The 21,623-nt window shown below is 38.7% G+C and overlaps 1 protein-coding gene across 1 annotated transcript in view; it reads right to left on the reverse strand.

Moving 5' to 3' along the window:
- Nucleotides 1-21,623, reverse strand: part of BICC1 (BicC family RNA binding protein 1) — a 264,925-nt gene that overhangs the window by 99,555 nt on the left and 143,747 nt on the right. The window contains exon 3 of the mRNA XM_046654461.1: nt 5,155-5,224. Within this exon, the coding sequence (XP_046510417.1) occupies nt 5,155-5,224 (70 nt within the window). The remainder of the gene's footprint in view (nt 1-5,154; nt 5,225-21,623) is intronic.

A 21,623-nucleotide genomic window follows, 5' to 3' on the forward strand; every position in this document is an offset into this window, starting at 1 on the left:
GGACAAGGATCAGGTCATTTTCCTTACGTTTCCTTCCATTTTCCTCATTAGAACTAGTCAAAACCTCTAAGAGGAGCTTTAACCACATCGGCTTCAGCCGCAAATCGTGTCCCACATTTGTTCACTTAATAGGTCTACAGAAAAGACATCCTTAGTTGATATTTTTCAGAACAGTGAATGCCACTCTTGTGTGAAGGCCATGATTCTAAATCTTTTTCCTACACAACACACCTTAGTGATATACATTCTCATCTGTATTAGTAGTTCCACTATAACCATCACTGAGTTGAGTTATCAAGCAATCTGCAAATATTTACTGAGTGCCAACTAAGTACTGGTTACAGCACTAGGGATACAGTGGTGAACAAAATACATGTACTCTTTTCCCTTTGGGGGGACTAGCCACCTAGAACACTGTTCTCTGACCTTTCTTTGTCACTCATTTTATACCATGACCCAGTAACATATATATGTGTATGTATGTTTGTATACACATACATAAACAGTTACACATATGACTGAAAATTTCATGAAACAATACTTTTACACTTTGACGTTTTCTTTTCTATCTAGTTGTATTTTTTTAACATGCTAGCTGTGACTCTTAGATTAATTTTTGATACACAATAGGTCACAACCCACCACTGGAAACACTGTGGTCCAGCATACCATGCCATACCTCTTCTCTGCCCTCTACCCTTGAGCAACACTATGTTAAAAGTCTCAACTAATCCAATGTGAATACCCCAAAAAAGTGTAAATACACTCAACAAAACATTTTCCCTAGAAAAAACAAAGCAAATGGTCTATGATTTTTCTCATGCTAAGATTTTCTATTAGATATTGCTTGTTCTGATGGAATGCAACCAAAAATAATAAAACCTCATGGAATTTTGATGATTCTCTTGTTTATTCTAGGAGGAGGAGAATGGCCAGACATGGTGCCAAATCACCTCCAAACGAGGATACATCAAGCAATCCAGTAAAAACCTTTCATGCCTGCTAGTCCTGGGGCATCCTAAATGGTCACAAGAGAAAACTTGCAGAGAACAGTTTCTCTCACTTAGTTAAACTCTGCAGGAAAACTCCTTACCAGAACAAAAGACAACAAAGCTTCACTAATGCTGACCTCATTTATTTGGAATTTGGCATAAAAACTTTAAACAATTTTTACCCACATTTACCTTTGCCAGACTAAGAAGAAAGAGATTGATGAGCAAATTCAGAGCAAAAAGAAGACTGTAAGAAAAACGTTTCCCTTATTTAAGGGAACAAACTCGTCTAGCATCGTGGAGCACGCAGCACAATCATACCAGTGTGATAAATTCTCACTACAAATCACTTTTATCTATTTGTTAAGGCAGGTCTGGCAGGACTTCTATTTGGCAAAACAGTCAAACTTGTGCAAAATGCTATTTGTACTTTAATGAAGGTGTATTTGTTTTAAAAAAGGCTGTGATTCAGAATAGCATATTCAAAATTTTAATAAGTGCCTGAAGTTATTCTGTTAGTAAGGTTTTACAGTATTAAACACATTCATTCTTAAATACTGTTCTCACAGGCAGAAACCTCAGATTTTTCTATGTGAAGCAGAATCTTCTAGCAGTCTGACTCCAAGAGTTGGAAAGAGTTTTACTTTCTTACACTCAAAATAAATTTATGTATTACTGAAGAAATACTAAGTATTGTTTTGTTTTTCTTAATCATGACGCCCATTAAGACAATCCTACAGTCACCTATTTAAATGTCCATTATATCGAATCTTCAATTTTCAGTTCTTTCTGGTTCTAATTAGGATTCAACCTCCCAATAATATCAAACACTCAGGAATGTTTTTTAAATTCTTTGGTCCCTGAGTTTCTATCACAAAACACGCACTTCCCCAAAATGCTCTGCTTACTAAGTGTAATTGTTTTGTTACATTTTTTTCCTCGATATTCTATAGGGTTAAAGGGGAATGAAGAGGAGTGAAAGAGAAGGAAGAAAGAAGGGCGGGGAGGCTGGCGAAGGAGAAGGAGGGGAAGAGAGAGAGGACAAACACCCGATGGCCTTTTAACCAAAATCATATTTCACACAGACACAGAACAATGGTTATTATCACTCTAAATGTATCCATGTTAATTGACTGCAAAGATGACAGAAACGTAAAATTAATGAATCCATAAAAGTGCAGTTCTTTGGAAACCAAGATGGACATTCTCCAGGAGAAGTGACCGTTGAGGGACTTTACCTGTTTTTCAATTGTAGTCACCATCTATTGCCTTTTGAACACAAGGTCTCCTTAGTGACTAAATCATGATATTTCCATGTCAGACAGTGAGATTTTTGTTTCTCAAACTCAGCTTAACCATAAGAACTATCAGAGGAACTTGTTAAATACATGGATTTCCAATCCTACCCCAGGCCTCTACTAAACCAGAGTCTTTAGAGAAGAATCTAAATTTTCTAATTGATGGCAAACCCACGCTGTTGGCTTCTTGCCTTTTTGCCAGGCAGCATCCTACAAGCACTTCACTCAAAGGAGCCATACAGCTGCTCATACAGCCACTCTGATAAAGGATTGAAGGTTTAAAAAGTAAAGTTTGGACAGGACTAGTGGAAGCTCATTTGAAAAACACAGGACTAAATTCCAATATGGTAAAGAAGGGGCCAGACTGGGGTAACAGTAGCCATGAAAAATTTTTGTCCAGGTTCAAGTATTCAACCAATAAGCATCATAAATATAGAAAGTAAAATACAACACAAACTCATGGCTGTATTGTCTCTCTAGCATGTGGGGATTAAATGTATATTCCAAATCTTCACATTGCCATGGGATTTAGAATTTAATAATCACCCAAAACATGGCACAAGTCCCTAGGCACATTTATATTCTGTGGTCTCTTGAATAATAATAGTTTGGAATGAAGAAGGGTTAAACTAAAGACCAATAACTCTTTCCTCTACAACATTCAGAGGTGAATAACTACATCAGATGAAAGAGCAAATAATTACCGTCTAAAGTTCCTCCTGCCATTTTCATCTTCCTTTTACTAATTACAAATCACAGTCAAACAAATTTCATCCCTGAATTAAACTATTTTTTAAATAATATGGGAATATACATATCAGGGATGTTAGCCAAGAACTGATTCAGCAGCTGTGTGTTTAAGTAATAAGAGCAACTCAAGCAAATTCTGAATAGAAAATTCCTCTGAGAAAAACTCTTGATTTTTTTCTCTCTTCCTTGAGCTCAATCTCTCTCTTTCGGCACATTTTGCTCATCATACAGTACTGTGTGCATTCATAGCACTTCATAAATAATAAAAAATAAAATGATGTCTGAGGACCTAGGCCTAGAGGGATCAATTCTTAGGCACAATTCCAAAAGTTAACCTTAACCATGTGGAAATTATGCTAAATGCCCTCAAATGTACTGCTGAAATATTCTTATTTTCAAAGTAAAATGTCTAATCAAAATGTGGTATATAGATGGCCATTCTGAAGGGGGTTAAGTGTGTCAATGACTGGAAACTAATCTAAAACACGAATTTAATCTATTCATCTCCATATTATCTAAAATCTCAAGTTATAACCACGTTTTGAATAAAAATTAATCAATTCTCAGTTTCTCATGATAGTGGGGGGAAAACTGTAGCATGGGTAATGCAAGAGAATAAGCCATCCAAATTTATCTGGAATTGTTTTAATGTTCATGTTTCCTTGGAGGTTTTCTTTGGAGACTGATCAAATTACATTTTTATTAGGATAGTAATGAAGCTCATTTCATTCTTTAAGTAAAAATACCTGGTAATAGGGAAAGAGGATCTGGCCTATGTTCAAGTTCCAATTTACTCAAGAGGTACGCCAGGGATTTTTAAATGGCCACCAACAACCAAATAGGTAGAAACCCACTAATTGCAGTTTCTTTTTCTGCGTCATGAATATAGAACATCTCAACATACTGATGATTAATTGAGAATATGACTTATAACATTTGGCAAACGCAAGGTTTATAAAAAGTTATGAAATTATACTTGGGAATTCACATCTCCTTATGACTGTCTAGCACATAGGATTCTGATTTCTTGCAAACACGATCACAAATAAGAAAGTAACTGTCAGAGTTTCTGTAGGAATTCTAGTCCATTGAAGTCCAGCTAACAACACCCACAACAATAACTTTTAAATAATTTACATTCCATGTGATGAGTAACGCTAATAAAATAAGATTAAAAGAAGGCAATCTAGATTCAAAAAAAAAGGAAATTGAGCAATGTTGCAGTGTTTAGTATCATTTAGCAATAAAAGTCCTAGGGAGAAGGGACAGCAATTATGAAACTGAACAGCAACAACAAAAAGCTAGACCACAATGGATAAGGCTCAGCTTGCGGAGTGATTTTTTTTTTTAATTGTTTGATGATATTTTTCATTATCTCCTAATGATTGCAATGTGTCTTTTAATAAAGTATGCATGACAAAGTTTGTTGAGACTAAGATTATACTTTAAAAAGAAAAACTATCCATAAAAATACATACAGGCAGGTCATTTGAAAATATCATGTAATCTTGGAAGAAAACTAAGTGTGCCTATACTTCCGTTTCTGGCCATCCATGCATTGGTTAGTGTCCTCAAGGACAGAGCAGAGGAAAGGCCCGGCAAGGGAAATCTCAGCCACAAAGAGAACTCTAGTGGGTTCTTCACTGTCTGGTAGATGAAGAGGAGAAGAAACAGTCAAGAAAGGAAATCTAAGGTTTGTATCACATTGGAGGGGAAAAAAATAAGCTACTAAATCAGTATGCTACATAAACAAGATCCCTAACATGTAAACATTGGGAGTTTATGTGCTGAAAACACATTATTAAATGTGGAGTGTTACCGTGACTCACGGCCATCCAATGAACAAGCATCCTTGCCATCATAAGTGATTATAGTGCCTTCTAGAAAAACATTTCTATTAGAATAAAATACTTAAAAATGTTTTTCTGTTGTTGAATAAAAGGTTGTACTATATTATTTTTAATTATTATACTCCCCCCAAAATATTGCTATTTGACAAATATTTTGGTACAAACATACTAAGAATAAAAGTTGATTTTCTCCCTGGCAAACTTGCAGTAATTTCACAGTCTCCATTATCAAAACCACCAATTTCTCCATCTGTCACAATTTACCTTTCTTGGATTTGGCTCCAATCTTCAGTTTTGATGGCCAAGCAATCTGCGTATTTGTTTCCTCCATGATCTGCAACAAAAATTGAGAGAGAAAAATATTGATTCAATTAGTAACTTGTATTTACAGATAAGATTTTTCTAAAAACAAAAAAAAGATTATTTTCAAGTCTTTAGCCTCATGTTGACGCAACAAAATGATCTCATTTTAATACAATGCAAAAAGAAAACCCTCTGGGGAGAAAAAGATGTGTTTTTATAAGCCTTTAATCGACTAGAAATATTCAAGTAGATTTTGTTACTCTTAGTGTTCCTCTCTGTCATGCTCCAGAATTTTAACATAGAGACAAGACCAAAAAGTACATGAACAAGTAATTAACCCAATTTGAGATCAGAACCATTAGAGATGCTTGTGCTGAATAAAATTCCCCAAGACAATCGCCAACGGATTGCAACACACCAAACAAGATCCTTGTAATACAAAACTATGCGGGTTAGGCCCTACTAAATGAAGACTATTTTTCTGCAGGAAAAAACCCAAAAAACTTGCTTTGGGCACATTTGTACTTCATTAAACACGACGTCATGTCTTAAGGTTGCATTCCCCTCATCTTTCGCCTGGTCTACAATGGCACTGTTGCCACACTTCTTTCCCACTTACACGCGGCCAACACCAGCTGGGAGGATATGACACCCAAGTGTGCTGAGAAGCAAGAACAAGTGAGGGAAACAAAGGACGGAGATGGGAAATAAAACAAGAATGAGAACCACAAAACGCTCATCCTTTATTCTTCTCTACATTTATCACATGAATTAGACTAATGTTTACTTTTGTCCCAAGAATACGGAATTTGCCAAACAAATTAATAGAACAAACTAAATTAATAAGCAAATGGCAACTACCATTCATTAATCACTTAAGAGTAGGATATTATTTAATACGGATTTAGAGTTAACTAGACAAATTAACGGTGAAGACAATGAAACACAGTACAGTGCAATTAATAAAAAGGACTTTTTTCCCCTCATTATTGGCTGTGTACTGGGCACAAGGCTAAAGAGTTAACACATTAACAGGCATCACACTGCACTTAATCCCCTTTATTGCAGCATAAAAGAGCTTTCAGCAGATGTTTCAGACTTACAGCCCACAGATGCATTTTGTCCACCCATCATAAGGTTTTCTAAAACATGAGCCAACATTTTTAAATCTGGGAATTTTACATAGAAATTCAGATTTCTGGTTCTCTGGAAAACTTGGCAGATTTAGCACCTGGGACCCACATTCCCACATGGCAACACTCAGCTGGCACTGAGGATCACATGCCCTTTAGTCAGGGCCAGAAGACTGGGCTGCCCCCAGTCCCCACTGGGTTTCCCACAATGAGATCAAGAGCCACGTGCCATTATCATCCTCACGTTCATATTACTCATTTGCCATTTATCATTGTGTTTACACTGTTGTTTTTCTTAGAGAAGTATTTCCCTACACCCATGCCTCTATTAAAAACTGAAGAAAGTGAGGTCACACTGTCTTCACTACATCAAGGTACCAGCCTGGCCCTGAAGGTAGGTGAGCCTGTGACCCCAACCCTACAGGACCTGGCCCCTGCCTCTTCTCCTCCCATCTTATGCTGTTAACGTGTTTAGTTGTCTTCACCATTAAATTGTTTTGTTAACTCTAAATCCATATTTAGTGATAAAATAAATATTATCCTCCTCAGCAACTTCTGCTCCAGCCACACAGGCCTCCCCACGGACATGCGCAGCAGGCTCCCCCTTCAACGCCTCTGCATTCAACGCCTCTTCCTTCCCCAGCTGCCACCTTCTCCAACTCACCTTCCCCTTCAACTCTCACACCCCCAAACCATAATTATTCTTCCCACCTCACTATGTTTATTTCCCTCCAAACTCTTATCACAATCTGAAATTCTCCTATTTTCTGTGTACACTTGTTTATAGTCTGTCTCTGCAAAATAAAAGCAAGCTCTCTACCCCACACACAGCAAGCACAGGATATACTTGGGTAAACGAACCTTCATAATACCCTTAAGAAACAGATTTCTTTATTCCTCACACAGCAAGGGAGATAAAAACCCCAGACTGCTTGCAAATAATATACTTTTAGCTCCCATACTATACTGAATATAGGGTCTCTATCTTTTAAAAATGTGTCTACACAAACTTACAAATATGCTTTAAGATTTGTGCACACCAACTGATTCTAACATCATACAAATACTTATTAAAAGCTTACTTTGGTGCCATAAGCGTCAAGACCCAGAGCCATGAATAAGACACAACTCCTGGTGTCCACAAGCTTACAGTCCAGTCAGGGACACAGACAAATAAGATGCTTGCAGCTGCCGGATGATGGCTGGGTGCTGGCACAGGGTCAGCTCACAAGGACACTCAAGGCCACGGGCTTGGAAGGTCAGGGGTGGAGGGTTAGTAAAGGATTCCCCAAAATATAATCTGCAAAATCACTTGAGTCCTGAAAGCCAAGTAAAAGTAAACTTATGATTGAACTCATTAGTGACTAAATGAGGGCAGGAAAGTCCAATTAGGAGGGACATCCTATTGGTCACATTTTATCATCTATAAGCTCCAGCTACTAGACATACATGTATCTTCAAAGTGACTAAAATTAGATTCAGAATTTTCCTCTAAGTTGGCTGAGACACCTAAAGATATAAAATGGAAAAATAAGATCTTACTCTAATGCTATTGGTGGAGAAGCAGTAAGAAAATAATCTATATACTTTTCTTTTTCTGAATTAAATAATTTGGCCTTTTAATCCAGTGAATTACATCAGGTGCCATAATCATAATACTATAAAAGAGAAGCTTTCCTGTCAATATATGGTTAGATAACATAATTGGATTCTGAAATCTTAACCATTTGCAGAACTTCCCAGAAATCACCCTGCATATAATTTCTTTTTATTAAATGTCAATAGATGCTCCATGACAGAAAATAATATGCCAGAGAAAATATCCTAATAATAGGTAACAGCCATCAAAGCAAAATGTCTACTTTATACACACTCCCTCTAAACCTCACCCTCGTCCAGTGTCTCTACCGTGCAGTGAAGTGGTGAGGCTTGGAAAGACTCCCTTTCAACCTACCCACAGCAACACCATCTGTGAGGAGAAGAGAGACTATCCCAAGCTTAGTATCCCTAATTGTGAAACCAGAGTTCTCTCTTCTATACCACATGATCGCCAAAGTCTTATGAGCCACAGTAAATGTCAAACTTTTTAGAGAAAACAAATCACTAGTTATTGGAATTTGGCACTTGTAGCTGACATTTCCTATATGACTAGAAAAAAGCGACTCCATTGAACATGACTGTGGCTAGCCAGTGCCAACCACAGGTCATTCACTAGGCTCCAGTCCCCAGCCTAGGCGGAGCTCTGACTGCATGCCTTCTCAGACATCCCTTTATTTGTTCACCACTGTGTGTAATCTGGTCATTAAGGGCAGGTGGCTCCACAGTCATATACCAGCTTTGCCACTTTCTAGCTACCGTCTTGGGCAAATTACTTTTATCAGTCTCACTTTTCTCCTCTGTACAATTAATTACAGTACCTACTCGTGGAGTTGTGAGGTTTTGGTAAGAAAATGTGGACAACCCCAAGCACAGAGCATAGCACATAGTGAGTGCTCGATAATATTAATCCCTGTTGTGTTAATTACATATTGACTACTTTTGGTCAAGCACTGTCCTAGATAGTAAGGCTACAACAGAAAACAAGACAGTGCTTCCCTCCGGGAAGGTCTAAAAAAGGAGAAGACAAGTTAATCCACCGTTGTGCACTGTGTCAAGTTTCAGAACAGGACAGAGCAATACGAGAGTAGGATCCTCTCTGTTTTACAGAACCTCTCTATATTATAATACAAGGGGGATTCTAACCTAGTCCTGGGTAATGAAGGAAAGTTATCTCAAGGAAATGTGTAATAATGCTGCAACCACAGGCAGGCAATAAAGTTGGCTAGCTGGGGAAAAGGTGGAGAAAGTGTCCCGGGCAAAGGAGTAGTGCACATAGAAAGGTCTAGAAGGAGGGAGGGCAGGTACCCCAGAAGGCCTGAGGGTGGTACAGTGCCTCAGAGGTGCTTTAAGGCTCACCTCAAGCATCCAGGGCAGAGAGTGTCTCATGTCTTCTCCACCCTTCTACAGCTCTGCACACGGGGAGGCTCAATACAGACTTGAAGAAACGACAGGGACCAAAGCCATCCAGTACCTGTGCTTGGCTGGCACTCACGAGAAATAAACTCTGAGAACCAGCAAGCAACTCCAGCTAGGAAGGGGCCATACTCACTTCACCTTCAGGAAGTCAAAATTCCCCTTAGGAAGTTATCAGGGAAGCGTTTCAAACTACCGTCTCCAATGACTCCAAGTCAGTTTCTGCAGCTCAGACATGACACACTGTTAATTGGTTTGCACCTCAGCCAGTTATGGGAGTGGCAGAGTGTGAAGCAGTAAACGATCAGGAGGGGGAGGAAGTACAGGTCTCCACAGGGAGTGTGGCTGGAGGCTGGTCCAGGAACCCCCACAACTGAGGCTGGATTACTGCAGCAGGGAGCGTGTTCCCTGACAGAAGTGGGGTAAGGGTGGGAGTCAGGGGAGAAGAGGCAGAAATTAGGGCTCTAAGCAAGTCAGAGGCTCTGTATCCAGCAAGCGGTGCTTAAAAAGACATCCTAAATGGTCCTCAAGACAAACAGGAAGGTACGAGAAGGTATGCAGGAGAAGTGGAAAAGGTGAGGTCAGGAAGCTGTGGCTAAAATCAAAGAAGCCATAAAACCCCTGAGAAGAAAATGACTACCTTAAGTCTCAAAAAAAACCCTAAAGTGAGTTCCAGCTAGTTTTTCTTTTAATCTTATTATGACCCTTGTTTCACCTTCACAAAACCAAAGCTCAAAGAACCACAAATTTGGAATCATTTTCTATAAACATTAAATCACACTTTAGATATTTTAAAGATTTTTGTTTTAACTTATAATTCTGGATGCTGCACATTAATAAAGTAACTAATGAATGAAAATCAGAGATAAAGCTGGAATTTCTCCTAAAGGCAACAAAGAGCTAGAAAGCCTATAGGCGAGTGCCATATATATTTTTTTCTTTTTCTTTTTTTGTGAGGAAGATTGGCCCTGAGCTAACATCTGTGACAATCTTTTTCTATTCTGTATGTGAGATGCCACCACAGGACAGCCTGATGAGCGATGCTAGGTCAGTGCCTGGGATCTGAACCTGCAAACCCCAGCCACCAAAGCGGAACATGCGAACTTAACCACTACACCACAGGGCCAGCCCCGACTGCCACATATTTTTAAAGAGATACCCCAGGGCTTCCTGATGACCCTGACCTAAGTGCTTACTTTTCTGTTCGAAGAGGTCATGTCTCTGAGCTGAACAAGAGCTTGGGTGCAGACACGAGTGATGCAAAAGTCACCAAGTAGACTAGGTTGTGGAAATAACAAGTTCCTACTGCATCTAAAGGGTCAGCACACAGGGAAAGGACATAAGCAGCAGCAAGTTATAAGAGGAGCTGCTAGCAATCTCTTACTACCTTTACAAAATCCAGACAGGTTTAAGAGAACTGAGAATTAAAGTGACATTTTTTAAAAATCACAGAAATAGAGACCCTGAAGCAGTTAATTTTACGGATCTTTTAATGGATGAAAACACTGACACCTTTTCAAGAGGATATTACACATTTTCCACAATCCAATTAATTCCTGCAAAACCACACAAAGAAATCATTCCCCAGAAACCCATGATATGCCCTAATTCTTAAGTAAGTCAGGATGTTGTCCAAAATATTCAGTTTGCATTCAAGGAATAATTCAATTACGTGGCTAACTCTAACCAACTCCTCTTGAAAAAATCAGATGCTGATGCCCCCAAGTTGTGTGAAATCTGCCCTAAAAGTTGGGAAACACGCTTAAAATGACTAGTGTTTCCTTGTGGGAATAAAATTATAAATACTATGATGTCAGTTAAGCTAAGGAATGCCAAGGTATGCAAAGCCACAAAACCTCTGAGAAGAAAATAACTATCTTCTGTTCAGTAAAAAAAATCCTAAAGTGAATTCTAGCTAACTTTTTCTTTTTTAAACTTACTATTGTCCTGGTTTCCACTTTCACAAAATCAAAGCTCAAAGAACAAATATCTGATTTTGAATCATTTTCAATAAATATTAAATGACACCTTAAATGTTTTAAAGACTTGTTCTAACTCAATTCTGGATGCTCTATGTTTATGTCAGTTCAAATAGGTCAGTTTCAATTTCTGGACTTCACTGTCGCAATTCTACCAATTTCTGCTAGGTTTCTTCAGCTGCTCTCTTCTAATAGGTTGCCATCTTTATATGTTACAAGGAGAACAGAGATTTCATAGGAGTCTATCTAAAAATGTAACTATTTGAAAACTAACTATATTAAGTTTCTGTTAGACCTAATGTACTCATTACCCAGAGGTGATTTATAATTGAAATGTAGCTTAGTCCTTATGCTAATCTCAGATCTGATGAATAGCAAATATTTATAGTAATAGAAGTATTTGACCTAAGAATATCAATTTAGAAATATATGAAGCAATTAAAATTAAGATTGTTGGTATTACAAAGAATATACATTTTTGTAGGTCAACTATAAAAGCTGTTTTTTCATCACGAAAAATCTGATGAGGATAAGATGCTATGGATATGTAACAGCTTAGAAAGCTGGTCACCTTAACTTTCTAATTCATATTTGCGTCTCATACTCAGGGAGCAATGTTTCTTGATCAAAGAGTAATAGCACTGCTTTTTTCATATTAAAAAGGTATCTGATCAACATGGAATTGTATGTTCCTGCTTTGGTTTTAGTTTCTGAGGGGAGTAAAGGAGGCAGGGGTGAGAAGCGAGGGTAATGTTTACATAGCTGGAATTTGGAATTTTTTTAATTGGAAGAAAGTTCTATCAGCTATTGAAAAAAATTTCATTACATATTTTACACAGAATTATTTAAATAATTTCACTTTCCTAAAATAACTTGTCAAAATTAGAATAAACTAAACAAGTAAAATCTAAACAAATTCTAGGGGCCAGCCCGGCAATGCAGTGGTTAAGTGCGCACCTTCCGCTCTGGCAGCCCGGGGTTCACCGGTTCGGATCCCAGGTGTGGACATGGCACCGCTTGGCAAGCCATGCTGTGGTAGGTGTCTCACATATAAAGTAGAGGAAAATGGGCACGGATGTTAGCTCAGGCCCAGTCTTCCTCACCAAAAAAGAGGAGGATTGGTGGCAGATGTTAGTTCAGGGCTAATCTTCCTCAAAAAAATAAATAAATAAAACATAAACAAATTCTACACATAGTTTCATTCATGATAAAAGTAATTTCCATTTATATTTTTCAATGCTCAAGTCATAATAGATTTTTTCCATCTCCAACAAATTCTAGATTGGCACACCATGTGGAAAGAGAACATATCTACCAATGTTCACTATGCTACACATTTTGCAAGTTTGCACCAATTATAGGATAATATCTTACAGATGAAGGAAACCTTTGCCAAACCAACAACATTCTACCAACGAGCTTATTTCACCAAATTCTTAGATCCAGACGTAAGGTTAAAAATCCACAGGTAAGTAATCAGGATCCCAGATCAACCCAAGACAACTCTAGTTATGCTGACTTTACTTGAAATATTTATTCTTGGACTAGGAAAAGAACGCTGAACCCTCTAACTCAATATTTATTCTCTAAACTATTGAAAATTCATCATTCAAAATGGCTACCAGCTGGGAGCCATCTGCAGCCTGCTTCTCCAAAAGACCAACTCATTTGTGCTCTATTTTCCCTGTATCAGTACAGAAATAAGGTCTATCCTCACGGAGGAGGCTGTTGAAATTTACTTCATGTACTAATGGCTTATGAGTCAATTCGCTGCATTTCACGATGCAGGGAGCCAAGTAAGAAAAGAGCTAACTAGAAAACACCAAAAAGTGAAGATGGGAAAGTAGTGAACTTCTCACACGAGGGGGTGTATAAAAGCTGAGGATGTTTATTTTACTGAGACATTAGACAGCTCTGTTATATTTCATTTTAAATCCAAGAAACGCATTTCAATGATTCAGTTATTCATCATTGCCAGAACACCTCCTCACATTTGCCTCATATTCATATACATTTCCCATGTACTCCTTACAATTATCTTGTCAATCAGATATGTGAAACCTATCTTACAGACGAGGAAATTAGGATTTAGAGGTTGAGTAGCAGATAGGTGTGTGGTAAAGTATGGCTAGAATGGAAGTCACAAGACTCCCAGGTGAGGGCTCTTTCTGCCTCCCTTGGCTTACAAAGGAAGCGGAAGGCTCCACGTCCCTATGGGGAGGTCACTCTGAGAGCTCAACCTCCCAGACCTCTGCCACGAACACCGAAGTAAGTGAGCAGCAGAGTGGGTGCCCCTCAACACTCTCTGATTAATGACAAAGTGACCCAGAGAGGGTTCAATCCACGGGAGTATCCCACCTCCACACACATATGGAGAACGTGGGAAGCATTTTGGTTGTCACAGTGACAGAAAAGAGAGTCACAATGGCACTCAGTGGCCAGGACTACAGATGCTGAACTTCCAAAAAAGGGCAGGACAAACCCACTCAAGATGTCCATACAGACAATTCTTGCTTTGCACAGTTCTCATATAGACAACTTTTAATTACCACAGCTTACTTAAACACCACCAATCCCTCAATGACACAAGTTCACATTCCAGTTACCATAGCACATTAATTGTGAGTTGTCACAACAAATACAAATTCTGCTGTCAGCTCTTCAGAATGTCCACGAATCACTACCTATATAACAGATGCTCATCTTGATCAGTGACCAATCACCTCACTTCTTTTAAAGTGTGCCAGTGATTGCTCAGTGCACATCTGTAATCAGTTCACACACAGACAGCAAAGTAAGGAATTGCACTCCTTGCCTCCCAGTGATAAAACCAAATGACATTTTACAAAAGGGAATAATTGAAAGCAGAAACTGGCCAGTAAAGATAAAAGCGCAGCAAAGAAACAAAAAGTAATACTGCTGGAAGTGAAATTTGAATCAAATATAGAATCATTAGCTGACGGTGGGAATGTTGTGAGAGACTGTGGATATGCAGCCAGAGGACCTTAGTGAATCATAAATAATGAAAGCAGTTGTGACAAAAAGGATTAAGATGTCCCAGAGGAAGTGATGCTAGAAAAATACTTCACAATTAAAGAAACTCTGAGAGATATTTCACAACTTTGAAAGTACAAAAGATGCAATATTGAAATCTGATCCAGATTTATGATTATGACAATTGACCAAGACATAGAAAAGCTGTTCCCTCCATATTGTAAGTTATACAACAAAAAGAAAACCAGCACTGCTCCAAATTGTCGTTTCTTTACAAAGAAATGAAATATATTCTCAATATTTCTAAAGTTGAAATACAGTGTACTAAATATTAGTTTTATTATTTTTTTCATTTTCCTGTATATTTACGACTGACAGTAAGAGAGATTTTTAATGTTTTGACAAAAATTTTTAAAAGTTGCAGATTATGCAATTTTCCCATGGGTTACTAAAAGTGCTTTGCATAGTTTCATCTTCCACTGTCATTTTTATGGTCCACACGGCTGTGCAGGTGAGTGTTACATTCTATTCCCCATTGAGAATTACTGGTAAGGGATTTCAAACTGTTCCACACTGTAGACAGGCTTAGGCAATCTATTTTAAAAAGTTTGGAGAACTAGTTATCAATCAAAGCCTAGTTCAAATGTGCCCTTCCCTGTAAAAACTCCTCCCACTCTCCCAGTCAGAGGTCACCTTTCTCTTTCTCTCCCCATTCTCACTTTGTTGTGGCAACATTATAGTGTTTATTTCTTCGTTTATTTTACCAACCCCACCAATGAGTTGGGCTCCTGATGGCCAACAACTCTATCTTGTTCATTTTTAAACCCAAAGAATCTAGCACTTAGGATCTCAGCAAGCATCAGTAAAGTAATTCACAGAGATGAAGGAAATGAGATGAACGGACAGAAGAGACAACATTTACATAACACTTTCCAATTACATGGCACTTGGTGTATCATAGAGTACTGTCACCATGAAGCTCAGAGAGGTTCATCTACAAAGTCTCCTTTAACTCATTCAAACACGGTATTTTCAGGGCTGGACCCGTGGCCAAGGTTAAGTTCCGTGTACTCCACTTTGGTGGCCTGGGTTGGCAGGTTCAGATCCTGGGTGCCCTCCTACATCACTTGTCAGCCACGCTGTGGAGGTGACCCACATATAAGGTAGAGGAAGACTGGCACAGATATTAGCTTAGGGCTAATCTTCCTCAAGCAAAAAATATATATATATATTTTTTAAATGGTATTTCTGAGGAGTCTACTTATCAGAATAAATGAACTGAATGAAAACTCACTAAATGAAAGTAAATTCTAAATCACTGACAGGATTAATTCTCCCAGGGTCTATTTGCATTATAATAAAGAAAGAAATCCTGCAACCAAAATGTCTCGTGTGGTGGGTACAGTGAGTGGCAAACAGCGCCAAGTAGGGCTGTGGAAAGTTGAAGTCTAAGTTCTGTCATTTCTGCTCTAGCCTATGGCTGGTCAGGCTCAGGGTGGCCACACCTACCCATTTTAAAAGAGGAGCCAGATTTCTGTGTTAAATCTCCTGATTTGTAAATGTTGGCACCTATTTCAATTATGCGAAAAGACACTTTATGGGCCAAAGAAAGCATGGGCCCTACTTTCTGACCTGTACTCCAAATCAAGGAGAATTTTCATGGGGCATATGAGTGGGTCATTCATGATGACCTATAACGTTAGCGAAGAACAGTTTTCTTGGTTTCCCTGGGACATAAAAATCGGTGATTCTTCAGGCTATTTCATTCTCCAAATATCGTTTTACTATAATTCCTCAGAAGGATTAACCAGATCTTTTGTCTGATATCATGGGTAGCTATAAAGAGATTTATTAAACTTGAACTATCAGAGTATAACTTGTGTATAACTAGACTATAATGGTGTAACAGTGTCTAATGTGGGGAGAAATGGAATGGTATTGATATCTTTAACAAAATCAAGTTATCAAACCTGGATTGAAATTTTCTAGCCTCCAATCTTCATAAGCCTAGTTACTCCAGTTACATGAGTTCACCTTACATGCTTTTATAGGGAATACATTTTACCACCCAGCTCATCTTAATCTTCTTAAAGCAAACAATCCTATGTAGCTCAGTAAGTCCCACTGGCATTGCTGCTAGTGAGTAATGACAGAACAGCACAATGACAGATCTATAATGGCATCCCTGAGACATGAAACAGAGATAAAATCCCATGCAGGCTATACTGGGTGTAGATAGGCAAGGAAGTGAGTATTAGGTTTGAGAAAGGTTTGCTTTGAAACAAGAGTAAATAATGAAAAGAAGTATACATTGGTTATGCTACTGCAACAAGTCCGAATTTCAGTATGGTCATGTGTCTCTTACTAATAGGGATACGTTCTGAGAAAATCATCGTTAGGCAATTTTGTCGTTATGTGAACATCACAGAGTATACGTACACAAACCTAGATGGTACAGCCTACTACACACATAGGCTACATGGTACTAAGCGTACCGGACCACTGTTACATATGCGGTCCATTGCTGACTGAAACATCATTATGCAGCTCATGACTGTAGATGAACATGACAAAAGTTTACTTCTCCCTCATGCTAAATGGCCTTCATGAATCAGCAAGGGGTTTGGTTCTATATAGTCATTCAGAGACCCAAGCTGGTGGAGGTCCTTTCATTTTATAGCTGTCCATCTGGAATCCATGGCCTCCTCAGTTTCTCTTTGGGAGACAAACAGGAAGACTCCTGCATGGATCTTGCCTGGAAGAAAAATATACTACCTCCCTCACAGCCCACAGGCCATGACTACACAAATGGTTCTGCCAACTCAAATGGGGCTGGCACATACAGGGGGCATAAGAATATTTGGTGGGCATTACTGCCTCTGCCAGAGAGTTCTTTAACAGCTTCAATATCAGTTAGCTGAAAAAGTTATTCCAAAGTAAAACCTCCCCTTGTTCCTTTCGGAACCCAGACTCATACATGTAACCTTTTAAGCCTATCTCCACCTTGATATCTCACCAGCTCCTCACTCATGTTTAAACTGAACTCAAGTCTTCTCCACACAACTGGACATTGTAAACTGTCTACCCAGGATTTGGGAATCAACCAGGTTATCTAAGAGTGATGCCACTTCCATTGCCAGGGATAGGTTTAAGAGTAGGCATGTTAAAACTCAACAACAAAGAAACAAACAACTTGATTCAAAAACAGGCAAAGGGCTTGAATAGACATTTCTCCAAAGAAGATACACAAATGGCCAAAAAGCACATGAAAAGATGCCCAACATCACTGATCATTAGGGAAATGCAAATCAAAGGTATAGTGAGATAACACCTCACATCCATTAGGATGGCTACTACTAAAGAAAAAAAACCCAGAAAATATCAAGTGTTGGCGAGGATGTGAGTAAATTGGAACCCTTGTCTGTTGATGGGAATGTAAAATGGTACACCTGCAATGGAAAACAGTACGTGGCTCCTGAAAAAGTTAAAAGTTGAATCACCATATTATCCAGCAATTCCACTTTTGGGGATTTAACCAAAACAACCGAAATCATGGTCTTGAAGAGATATTTACACACCCGTGTTCACAGCAGCATTATTCACAGTAGCTAAAATGTGGAAGCCACCCAGTGTCCATCGATGGATGAATGGATAAGCAAAATGTGGTATATACATACAATGGAATATCATTCAGCCTTAAAAAGGAAGGAAATTCTAACACATGACACAAACCGGATGAACCATGAGGACACTACGCTAAGTGAAATAAGGCAGTAACAAAAATACAAATACTGCATGATTCCATTTATATGAGAAACTTTGAGTCGACAAAATCATAGAGACAGAAAGAAGAATGGTGGTCTCCAGGGGCTGTGGGGAGGAGGCAACGGGGAGTTACTATTTAATGGGTATAGAGTTTCAGTTTTATAAGATGAAAAGAGCTATGGAGATGGACGGTGGTGATGGTTGAATGTTATAAACGCATTTAATACCACCGAACTGTACACTTAAAAATGGTTAAGATGGTGAATTTTATGTTATGTGTATTTTACCACAATAAAAAGAAAAAAAAAATAGGCAGGCATGTGATTCAATTTGGGCCAAAGACAAGTAAGAAGAGGTTTGATAGAAGTTTTTGATAATGAAGCTTTCTGGCTTTTATAAGAGAATTTCTGGAAGGTTTTCTCTCTCCCACTAGATGTGAACAAAGACACATGGAGCCCTATTGCTGCAGAGTGCCACCCTGACCATAAGCTTCAGTACAAAGCTGCCAATGTGGAAGGCAGAGCTGAGTCAGGGAACATCTGGGTCCTGGATGCCATCACGAACCTTCTTAATCAACTATTCTTAAAACTCACTTACCTCTGCACTCCTCAGTAATGTTAGTCAATACACGTTCATATTATGGAAACCAGCCTGTTACTTGAAACTGAAACCATCCTACTGGATACACCTTCCAAACCAGGTCCTTCTGAGTTCCATACTTTTCTCTGACATCTGTATTCAAAACTTTGTCCCCTCCCCTCTCCCACAGCTTCTCCCTTATCCCTCCTCATCCCCTACACTACTATTTCCAGTAAGTTACACAGACCTAATAATGCTTTCTCCAAAACTGTGTCCAGAACCTAAAACAACCTTCCATCCAGATAATTACCATTCACGAGCACTTCCACAAAGGGTTTTACAATTGCTGGCAACACTACCAGCTTTTTCCCCTTCAAGACATGAGCTCTGATATTTCCCTCCCCTAATTCAAAAGTTTGCCAGTGGTTATTCATTATCTCAACTTAGGCACAAACCTCTTGACCCAACATTTAAGACTGTCCATAATCAGGCCACAATCCGTCTCTTTGTTTTACTTTTCCTCAGTCTCTTCTGCTTTCCTCAACACCACTATCCACTGTCCTATCCACACCCAATCTCCATCCTTTTTTCGCTTTATTCAAACTGTTTTATCGTCCCATTGTCTCCCGCTGCTGAATTTCTACCTCTTGTTCAACACCCAGCATAAAAGCAACTTCAAGATCCCCTCAATCAGATGTAGTCTTTCCTGCTCAGAGCTACTATCTTGTCTCTCTTATGCCAGTTAAGTTTTATTACTATGTTTAAACTGATCCAGTTGCCCTTTTAGAATATACAGTCCTGTTAGGCAAAGTGTGTTTTACTTACATTGAACTTGGCAGGTCCTACTAAGAGTAATTAAAGGGAAAGCCAACAACAGCCACGCTCTTGACAAGTCAGAGAGAGGATGCCTAGGCATTTCATTTGCAAGAGAGTTGTAAGCTTCTAGCAGAACAATCTACTGTCCTTTGAGGGACTTGAAGGTGGAATCGCTTTCGTTTTATAGGATCATGCATCTAAATCAGGAGTCCCTAATTCAAATGTCTACAGAAGCCAGGCAAGGAACAGTTACGAATGACTGAGCACAGTGCATGTTTTTAATTCAAATATACATTCTACACACAGAGACACACACATACAAGACAGAAAAATTATTTGTTTCCCTAAAGAAATACAACTTCTCTCATTTTCTTAGAATTCACTGACTCCCCCACCACACACACACTCATATTTCCCCTTGACCTACAGACTTGGGTACAAGAATTATTTCAGTCCACCATAAGAAAACCAACAGCACAAGAATAAATGATAACTGAAACTTATCCTCAGTGTCAGAGGAATAACAGAGTGCGGCAAGCAGGAGCGCACTGTCCTGCCCAAGGGCGCTATCACTACCTCCAACTAGCTTGGGGGGACGTTGGCCCAAAGTAGCCAGACTTTTGGATTTTCAAGAAAAGCTACCAAACCAGATTGCTATGTAAAATCTCCTTAATTTTAAAAAGTTGCCAGCTAAGTAATTTATTTCAAAATCACTATTCAGAGAAATACAATATGGCCTAAACTTAACATGCTTGTAAGCCAAATACAACCATCAAGCTATTCATTTGTTTTCTGTTTACTTGAGATGGGTGAAAAGAAAAAGAACAGGAATGTGGTAATACTCTAAAGAGTGAGAAGATGATGCTTCTACCAGAATCAGAAAATCTTTTGCCCCTAGCCTTTTATAACTAGCTGGGCTCTGATCTTAGGAAAAAGGCACAGACAGCTTTACAGCCCAGTGTCTGACTTTGGGCCTAGGGTACCTGGCAGGGAGGTCCAGGGCTAAAAGCCACTGGAAAATTGAGGTCAATTAAGCCTAACACAAGGTTACAAGTGAATCCCCTTGCACATGGTAGGAATTTAAAAACTATGAAACTTTCCTGAATTAATGTGGGAAATTATTCCTTCTAAGAGGATGCCAGAAAAATAAAGTGCTACCCTATTAAATCTGGTACAGTGTGGATGAAAATACCTACTGTACTCTAGATGTATTTTCCTGAAAAAGTAATTTTAGATCTTTCTGATACAGGAAAAATGTGTGGCGCCTATAAAAAGTCATGAGTAATATTCAAAGAATTTATACATTTCAAAATTGAATTTGATTATGAAAATTTCCAAAGAAGCTATACTCTGTAGGCTTAAGTGCACTAATAATGTCCGAAGGGAGACTTGGGAAGACAAACATGTAGATGTACTAAGATCTCATCAACCAGCAACAGTGCAGAATTGGATTTGGCAATATTTCAGATGTCTTCATGTGATTCCTAGAGTAAAAGTTTCAAAACAGTTTTTCCCTTGTGAATCTTTAGCATCTAAGGAGAATCTGATTAAAAACCACAAAGCTTTCCAAACTCTGGTTTCAAGAAATTAAGATTCTCTCAATACAGCCTCAATTTCCGACATCTATTTACATATGATAAAATGGCATACAACTATTCTATATTATGAAATATGAACCAGTTGGTGAGATTTATTTTTATCACTATGTACTCATTTACAAAACAAGATGAGTGTGAGACACTATGATCAACTGATGGGCAACAATGATGGCCAAAACCAGCTATGGCCGCTGCTCTCACGATACTCACTGTATAGTGAGGGTAAAAACCAACCATCAACCCTTATCATTGCAGAATTACAAAGCATAAGAAGTTTCATGAAAGAAGCTTACAAGTTGCAATGGGAGCATCTAACAGAGATGCCATGTAGTCTCTTAATCAGGGAAGGCCATCTTGAAAAAGTGAGCTGCAATATGAAGCATGGCTACAAAAGGGGTAACCAAATCACGCCAGAGAGAGGGACCAGCATTCACTCATTTACAGAGTTCTTGCGTGCCAAATATGTGTCAGGCGTGGCATTACACATTAGATATGTAATAGTGAACAGAATTTAAACTATCTCTGATCACACTCATAATCTACTGGGGGAAATG

The sequence above is a fragment of the Equus quagga genome, chromosome 2 (genome assembly GCF_021613505.1).
Source record: "Equus quagga isolate Etosha38 chromosome 2, UCLA_HA_Equagga_1.0, whole genome shotgun sequence".
Classification (NCBI taxonomy): domain Eukaryota; kingdom Metazoa; phylum Chordata; class Mammalia; order Perissodactyla; family Equidae; genus Equus; species Equus quagga.